We start from the raw sequence: 9,600 nt of genomic DNA, 5'->3' as shown, positions 1-9,600 counted from the left end.
TCTTGTGGTGATCGAAGAGGACGAAGAGGAGATGGATCGGAGCGTGAGATGAAAACAGAATACAAAGAAGGAGAAGGAAGGAGAAAGAGAAAGGAAAGAAGAGGAGATGGAGCGTGAGATGAACACAGAAGAGGAAATAGAAGAGAGAGAAAGAAAAGAGGAAAGAGGAGAAGAGAGAGAAAGAGAAATGAGGCAATAGTGGCGGAATTTTGGGTTATTAGGGTTTTTTGGGTTTTTAGGTTTGTTTTTTTTAATTATTTAATTATATTCCGACGGAATTTTCCGTCGGAAAATTAATTTTCCGATTCCGTCGGAAACTTCCGACGGATTTTATTTCCGCCGAAACATTAAGTTTCCGACAGATATTCCGTTGGAAAGCCCATAAATTCCGACGGAATTTTATTCCGTAGGAAATCCGTCGTAAATTTCCTACGGAATAAAATTCCGTCGGAATTTACGACGGAAAAACATGTTCGTCGGATTGGTCCATCGTAAATCGACCTATTTCTAGTAGTGTATGATGTATGATTGTGTTATGATTTGAGAGTCATCACCAAGTATAATAATATGTAAACAACGTAAAGTGAAAGAGATTACGCACCAAAACTCTTGGATCGTATATACCTCGAGTATGGACATGTGGGGGAGTTATGGGGTTTTATATTCAACCATGACTTCTACTGGGAGTACAGGACGCTGTATTTTCCTTTTTATTTATTTTATGCGCAGGATGTCCAGTCACTTCATGTGACATTTGCCTACCCGGTTAGCTCCCGGTATAGTTTACCTCAATTTATTTGGGGTTGATATTTGGTGGGAAACCCATTGGATGCGTAATCAAATTAAATAAGCAATTTATTTATTTATTTATTGGTTGGTCGTTTGGTATGTTGTATGCCTGTAAACAGGTGCAACAAGGTAAGTTGTGTGATGATAGGATGAAAGTATGTTAGTGTGTTTTTATTACGCATATGTACTAGCATTGCTGATTGTGTGTTGTATGTTTGTTTGGCCTTGTCTTTACCTTGGCCCTACGATGACCCATTTCTAATGGCGAGTAGTGGGGACAAGTAGAGAGAAGTTTTTTAGGTGATGAAGCATTTTTATGATGGGCATGAGTGAATAGCGAATCATACTTAGTTTCCATAGGAATATGATATGTTTTATTTGCTTTGAATATTATTTATTTTATTATGCTCGTGAGACTAACGCAAAGATTTTCAGTATTGTTTGGTTTTAAGGGCCTACAATGGTTCCAAGTTGTAGATTGACTTTGTTTGATTTTACTTTCTTTTGGTTTGACTTTTTAAGTTGACTTGTTTTAAATAGTTTTAAAGATAGCCTTCCGCTGTGTGTGTGTTTGATATTTGCCTTAGCCATTTTCACGGTGGCAGTATGTCTTGGATTTTCCTATTTCGTATTTTAAAAGGGCAAAATAGGTATTTTTAAAGGAAATGAATTTCTAGGGTGTTACAATACATTAATTATACAACTATATAACAAACAAAATAGGTCAAAAAAAATATCAGAGATACACAATGAATATCGAGACCTAAATAAATTATGAATAATACAAAACGTAAACATAAACTAATTTAATAAAGTAAAAATATAAATAAAGTAGAATTGTGAACTAAAGGTAGTTGATCACCAATCTTATGGTTGTTATTTTCAAGGTAGAAAAAACATAGAATTATATAAAAATTATCTTTGTGTCGTATAACATCATTTCCAAAGAAGTTGTTTCATTAAAACAAGCTTTTGAAGGTACAATCCATAACCTAATTACTCTAGCATGTATAACTACATGCTCATTGGTAGCACTAATATTGTTAATTGAACACTGATTTGTTGTCATAATAAAAAGATGTTTGTGGCTCCTAAACACATTTATTAATAAATTTATTTACATAGTATAAATTATTCAAGCTTAACAAAAAAAAAGGTTTGGGTTAACTAAGTTTAGTAGTATGAAAAATTATTAGAAGAATTTACTTATGAAACTTATATTATAAGATTATTATTTTGTGAAGATATTGTGCATGTATAGGAAAGATATTGTAATATTAAGATAATGTATGTGTCCCATCTAATAGTAATGATTCATCAAATAAAAAAAAATCTAATTGTAATGATATTGTAATAAATTTTAGAAAGTGTGATTATATACACGTGTATATTAAAGAATCAATTTCTTCAAAAAGAAAAAAATATTAAAGAATCAACTTATTATAATTTCGAAATCAATATATTCATTGTTATATAATGTTTAATATCCTATTATGATATTTTTATGTTTAAAATATTTTAATTAAAATATATTCAAATTATATACTCCCTCGTTTCCTGAAAGTTCGACTCACTTTGTAATTACGCGGTCTTCAATGAACATCTTTGACCATGAATATCTTCAGCTATGTATAAGTGGAAATTATAAAAAGTTGATATTTGAAAAATTTATAATAAGGGGAATCTAATAAGATCCCTCATGCTAATTTAAATCTATTGTATAAATTATAACATGTGGTTAAAGTTATTTTATATTTGACCACATGAATAATAAGTGAGTCGGACTTTCAGAAATGGAGGTAGTACTTGATATATATAATTAAAAAACTTATAGTAAAATATTTTATATAAGGAATGAAATAGTTTTGGGAGGAAAAATGACAACACCAGGAAGTGAACGTGTCATTCCTGATGTCTGTTTTTAGTATTATGTGATCGATTGAATTTTAATATTATGTTTCAAATTTCTTTTCTATTCATAATTCTAGATTATGCAAGCTAATTTTTTTTTTTATTTTCTTAAAAAAAAAAAACTCCCAAACCTTTTCAATCTTCATTTTTTGTCTCTTCTTGGTTTTCCTTTATGTCCCAAACGTTTTGATTTTTTTTTTTGGTTGGTTGTGTATTTCATATTATTTTTGCTAAAATTTGAAACAAAACGATGAAGCAAAATTTTATATATTGGCAGAGTTATTTTTTTTTGCTTGATGCAATGTATTACTTAATTTTACATATGATATGATGTATTATTTTCCTGTTAAGAATATATTGCATTATATTTACTTACGTATTATTACATTTTAATTTACTAAAAAAGTGTGATTTATATTTATCAATGTATTTGATTTTCTTTCAAAAAAAAAGTTTTTGTTAAAAAAAAAGTCGAAATACATATATTTAGACAAAAAGATTATTCTATGCATCGCACGGGCTAAATACTTTAATTGTTAAAGTACACTCTTTTCAAACAGTAGGCGTGGGTGTTCCACATTCCATAAAAGAAGACGGAGCTAAATATCTTACCCTCTAGCCCTCTATCCCGTGATTTTTGAGCCAATTTCCTTTTCAGTCTCTTTTAATTTTGCCTCATATTATTTTTGACATATGGGACCATATCTTTACTCTCACAAGTACCCAATCTTACCACTTTTCTTTTTTATCGTTTTTTTTGCAACCAAAAATTAATAAAGCAATTTATCATTATGGAGAAAAAAAAAAAAAAGAGACGGAGAGTATAATTCTAAAATGAAACCTGTTAATGACGGGGACCACACAATTCGTGCAATTCCCGTTTCTATATTGGGTGGAACAGAGACCCTGAATAAATTAATAGAATCATGGACATGAAATCATTAAATTTAGAGCCTCCAATTTAAACTTTTTCCATCACAAGTAGGCAGCTAATACTACTAGGCGTCTAGGCTAGCCTACTAGCACGGGGGAGGAGAGAGAAAGGTAGCTTGTTCATGATACAGAACGACACTCACTACTCATCACTCAAAACCACATAGAAGAAACCGCATTCATTCATTCATTCACCAGATAATACAGTAATAATAGAGTAATAGTACTAGTACGGTTTTTTTTTTGGCATTTTCTTTGTCTTTTGTTAATTTGTTGTTTCTTACTTCATGCCTCTCTTTCTCTCTCGTTTTCAAGTATTTTTCTGGGTAATGTGCATAAAAATAAATTGCATACGTGCAAGAAAACACTTGTATTGCTCATTTCCCTTGATTGTTATAAGGGTTAAAATAAACCAACAAAGTGAAATTTGGAAGCAACCTCAACTATTATATCTCTTCTATACTCCTTTTTTTTCCAACCTTTATTTTTTGACCTTTTTTCATATATGGCTATGTGACAAATACTCCACCAACCCATCATTTTTAAAGATTAAAATTAGAGAGGGAAATACAAGGCTAATTATGCTTAGTGTATATGTAATTATGTAAGCAAACCGACCGCAAAAAACTTTTATGAGGCAATATTTGTATACCTAGCTACTGTAATTAAAGTGAGGATCGGAGAGAGAGAAATTAGAAGATCTCAACTCACAAGGAAACCTTAAGAAAGCAGGATAAAACCAAGCCAACGTAATACACCAACTAATATTTATAGATTTGTCATTGGGCCTGACTATACTAAGGATGAAACTACGACGTACTCTATCACCTCTATCTATGAGCATTTATTTAATTATGTGGAGTATTATAGAGGGATATTTATAATTAAATTAATTAAGGGTGATTTGACGTGTGTCACATCTTAGGTTAATTGATAACAATATATCACTTGTTTTTTTTTTTTTTGTTTAACATAATTTTTAAGATCGAAAACGAATTAAAATAGAAAGATAATGACACGTACTTAATATATTATGTATTAATGTATTATTCCTTATCTATGCTTATGCTACTCCACTAATTTGTTTATTAATGTAGCAACATTATTAATATTGCTATACCTATATAAATAGCTACTAACTACACATTATTGTACATTTTCGTAGAGAGGATAATAGTACGAATAAGCAAAATAAATACCAATGATGCATGCATGATTTCATTGGAGACGAGGACTACTGAAGGGAAAATTAATTATTTAATTAATACTATAAGAAAATTAGTAATAAACATAGGGGATCTTTGGTGGGTCTTGCCACTAATCATTGTAGAATAAAATATTATGAACATAAAATCCATAAGATATTATAAACAGGGAAAATTCATAAAATTAAGCATATGCTATTTGTAAGCAAGCCAACGGTTGGCTATTGGTCTTTTTCAATGAGTTGATGGTTTTCTCTCTCTCTCTCTCTCTCTTTTTTTTTTTCTCTCTCTTCCTTTTTTCTTTTTTTCCACTAGAATAAATTTAAAGTAAGGACAAATAATCAAACAGAAAGATTATAATATATTGTGCTACCTTTGCCTTTCAAAAAAAAAAAAAAAAAAAAAATCAAACAGAAAGATTATAATTAAATTATTAATTGATTAATTTAATTTCATAAATACTTTCTTTTTGTAATTGCCTGCCCCTCTTTTGTTATCTTTCTCAGTTTCTCTTTAATTTCTTTGTGGTGTTGTTGTCATTGAAAAGATAGGGGGTAGGAGAGAGAAAGCAAATAGAATAGCGAGCAAATTCATATGCTATATTATACTATACCCTCTTGCACAAATTAAAGTGCCAAAAAGAAACCATAATCTTCAACCCAAACATGAGAAAACATAAATAACAATTGCTTTTGTTTTTATTGAAAGTCAATTATGTAAAGGAAATACTCTATAATAAGTTTTCAATCAAATTGAATGCTGAACAAGGTGTCCTCGGCACATATTTCGTGTTAAAATATGTTTCACTAGTACCACATGGTTTTTATTTATTAACACTCACACAAAAAAGTTCTGTTAACTCAATTTCAAAACCTTAAGCTCCTTGCTAGGTTATCATTCCAACAATTTTAGAAAACTCAATTCTTGCAAATGATTAAAGGTTCAAAGGTTAAGATTTTCTTTTACATCAATATTATTGTATACACCCAAAATTGTTTTTTATAAAGTCAGAAATTTTAAAACAACCCTGCAAAAGTAAAATTTGCACTCAATTACATGCCTAATGCACTAATCAAAACAGCGCCAATATCAAAATCTTTGACAAATAAAGGAGAACTAAACTAGGTTAAAAGGGAGATAAAAAGAAAAAGAAAAAAACAAATCATCAAAAAAAATGAAAAAAAGAAAATAAAAAAGATGGCACCTGAAACTGAAGTAGTAGTAGTAGTAAAGAGAGAAAAAATAAGCACACGTGTAGATTATCATAGGAATTTTGGCATGAGGAAGTATTCCAATGGATGACTTTCTCACTCACTCACTCACTCATTCATCTGAAAATCTAATAAGCTAGGGGACCATTTTCAAAGAAAGTGAGAGATTAATTAAGATGCTGAAAAAGGGACATTTTTGATTTTAGATACACTCTAAAGCAGCAACAAACACTAGATTTTTATACTTTCCTACTTACTAAATGTTTCATCAACTTCCTTTCCTTGTTCACTGTTTAGGAAATTTTAAGTGTTTACAAGTATATATGTATGTAGTATTGAGGAGTGAGGAGTGGAAGGATGGTTAGTCCCTCCATCTCCCCGAGGTGTGACCTAGTTTCGACTCCTTATCCCTCCTCCTGCGATAGGAGGGGGATCCCCCCCGGTATGTTATTGTTATAAAAAAAAATATAGTGTTAGGGCTTCCTATTCATTAGGATAAATAAGTTGGGTTCGTCTTAGCTAATAATTTATTAAACATTTATTTTATCATCTGTGTATATTTTAATTTTATTTAATACTCTTATATTTCTATTCTCTTTAGTGTTTGATCTAATTGCACACGGATTACTTCATGAGTTAAAGAGGCTAGGCAACAATTCACCTGCTGAAATTGACATTTGCTAAAAAAGGAAGACTTCAGGTTCTTCAAGTGATTACTCTTTTTCGGGTATGTCATGTAGTCTTAATTATCACTTATTTTACTCGTGTAAACTAACACTCCATCTATTTAATTTCTAACTACAGCTAATCTTGTATACAAGTATACTACGGGTATATTTGTATTAGTCCATTCAATCATCTTCTACCAAACGTAGATGTAGTACATAAAAATTAAAAACCCCTCTAAATTGTCAAGTTAATTTCTACTAGCTGTATACCATAATACTATTATTGCATTGCATTTCCGAGATTGTCTATGACCGGAAATTAAATAAAAGATATGGAGTACTTCGTAATAATATTAAATAAAAAAAAAATGAATCTAGCAACATAGGGAATTTTTTTTTATATACGCAATATGAAAGTTGAATTATTGGTTTTGAGAATAAAATACAAGAAAGAAGACAAATACGGAGAAGTAATAGGTATATACTCTGTGTAACAGCAGTACATATATTATTGATTGACATAACAAGAAAAATAACAAGTTAGGAAATAGTTGTATAATTATCATGTTTATTTATGGTAAATTGATAAGACTTACCAGGCACTCACGACGACAAAAGCTGCAAAATGTGAGAGAATTTCTTTGTCTAATGATAAAATAGAGCTAATGACTCAGTTAATAACATACTAATAGCAGTAATTTAAGGAATTAATGGAATGATTTGGGTTTCTTGACGGCACCTAATTACTCTTTATTTTAAACATTACTTGCCTTAAATCACTGCTTAATAAAATAATGTTGCAAAACTTGTTGTTTAACATAATACAGTAAGAAATTAATTAGAAATCACCTGCTTGATTAGATTAATTAACCCCATAAACAATACAGTAATAAATAAAAGAAAACCCCCATAATACAAGTTATTGAGTGAACATGACTTGTTACCTGGAGAATAAGATGATCACATGTTTGAATTTTGATGGAACTTCATCTTCTACAACAATGGTTGATGATCAAATAATAATAATAATAAGTGTATACAATAAATAAATAAATAAATAAATATACGAGATTGGATTAGAAAAATAATATTATGCTTGCTTTCACATAATATATAATCACAATTTAATCCTCCAGCGTTGGACAATAATTGATCCTTGAAAATAAAGTCAAATTATAAATAATTATATATATATAAAAAAAAATTAAAAATAAAAATTAGGTAGTAGTTGTAGGAGGACCTACACCAGCAGTGCTAGCACCACCATCGGCATCCCCACTTCCGCTGCCACCATCACCGGACCCACCAGAAGCGAGGACTCCACTACTCCCAGCTGCATCCACTGGAGTAGTGGCGGTGGGAGCGGAAGTGGAGGTAGTACTAGAAGAAGAAGCACGTTTCCGCTTCTTCTTTTCGTAAGGGATACCACGGGCTTTAGCCTGGCTCTCCCTAACCTCACGAAGGTAAATCCTTACAGCGCGTGCACCGAACGGGTTGGATTCAGGTCGCCCACCATTCTCTTCGTAAGCAGCGCGAAGACGGCCGATAAGAGCGTCAAGGCTCCCCCAAGCCTGCTTAAGCGGGCAAGCACACGGAGCAGGCGGATTAGGGTGACCGAAATAAGGGCACCCGGTGATGTGTACTTTAGTCTTACCAAATTGGTCCAAATACTTGAGAAATTCTATTACATGTGCTCCACTGCACCTAGACAAAGATAGAGGAGGTTTGTGGTTTCTGAGGTATTGTAAGAAAGTATTCCAGTCTCGTCTTTTTTGCGACTCGTACCTGCTTGGTGGTGTTGCGGTTGTCGTTGTTGTCGTCGTCGTCGATACCATTAACTGAGACCCATCATCCACACCACCGCCGCCGCTAGATGTGCCATGGGCGAGTTCCCCTCTTTGTCCTGATGATGATCCTTCACCACCACCACCGCCTCCGGTTTCGGATGTTCCACCCCCAGTAGTATCCATAGTAGTATGATCTATATATAAATAATAATGATTAATTTCCAATGATTTTTAATATTTGTGAAATTGGGTTTTTTTTTTTTTTTTCCTTTTGGGGGGGGGGAGGGGGAGGATTTATAAGTGATGGGACGTGAAAAGGAAGAAAAGATGAATGAATAAGACGAAGCTAAGTAGTAGTATGTCGTTGGCTCCGGAGAGAGAAAGAAAGAACCAATCCCTAAAAGAGATGGAGGCCACTATCAAGACTCTTGTGAGGAAGAAAAGAAAAAAAAAAGAAAAAAATTATTTTTATATATTTAAAAAAAAAAAAAAAAAAAAAGGAGGTAAGAAAAAATTAAAATGGGGGGAGGAAAAAAAATAGGGGGGGGGAGGAATTTGAGAGAAAGAGAGGGAGGTGGGGAAGGTGAAGGAAAGAAGAAGAAAGAGAGGGGGGTGGGATGAAGGGTGAGCTTATAAATCATCACGTGGCTTTGGCCCCCTCTAGAAGGGACATACCTATGTTCTGCACCTTTTTTTTTTTTTTTTTTTTTTTTTTAATAAAAAATAAAAAATAAAATTTTTTTTACCATCAAAATATTCTTGTGAGAGTTTTATTTTATTCATTGTCTTTTTATGTGAAATTTTACTAATTTAAGGAATGTATTTTGATTTATTAGGTTAGGTAAGGTAAGGGTCTAATGGCTAATAGCTTATAGGGGTGATTGTCATCACTTTGTCTTGTGGAAATAAGGGAGTGTCAATAGGATTATGTGCAAGTGTAACAAGTTGGGACTTAAATTTTCATGGTTAATTGAAGAGATAAGGTGTAGGAAGGTGGTTGAGAATAGAGATGATAGTGGGTTGTGTCGAGTTGATCAGATTAACGTGCATTTTGGAGTTAAATTTGGTTTAAACTTGTATCATTTACACATCATCC

At 31.9% G+C, this 9,600-nt stretch overlaps 1 protein-coding gene across 1 annotated transcript; it reads right to left on the bottom strand.

Annotated features, from left to right (window-relative positions):
* Positions 1 to 7,788: 7,788 nt before the first annotated feature.
* On the bottom strand, positions 7,789 to 8,991 carry LOC110684685 (protein LIGHT-DEPENDENT SHORT HYPOCOTYLS 5-like). The gene has a single exon (XM_021861126.1). The coding sequence runs from the start codon at positions 8,685 to 8,687 to the stop codon at positions 7,935 to 7,937; it is 753 nt and encodes a 250-aa protein (XP_021716818.1). The 5' UTR covers positions 8,688 to 8,991; the 3' UTR covers positions 7,789 to 7,934.
* Positions 8,992 to 9,600: the final 609 nt, after the last annotated feature.

Source organism: Chenopodium quinoa, unplaced genomic scaffold (genome assembly GCF_001683475.1).
Source record: "Chenopodium quinoa cultivar QQ74 unplaced genomic scaffold, ASM168347v1, whole genome shotgun sequence".
Lineage (NCBI taxonomy): Eukaryota > Viridiplantae > Streptophyta > Magnoliopsida > Caryophyllales > Amaranthaceae > Chenopodium > Chenopodium quinoa.
The sequence above is the reverse complement of the archived record's forward strand: the minus strand, read 5'-3'. Positions and strand labels throughout refer to the sequence as shown.

Coding starts and splice junctions, on each gene's coding strand:
- LOC110684685 (XM_021861126.1), bottom strand. CDS start 8,687: ATGGATACTACTGGGGGTGGAACATCCGAAACCGGAGGCGGTGGTGGT.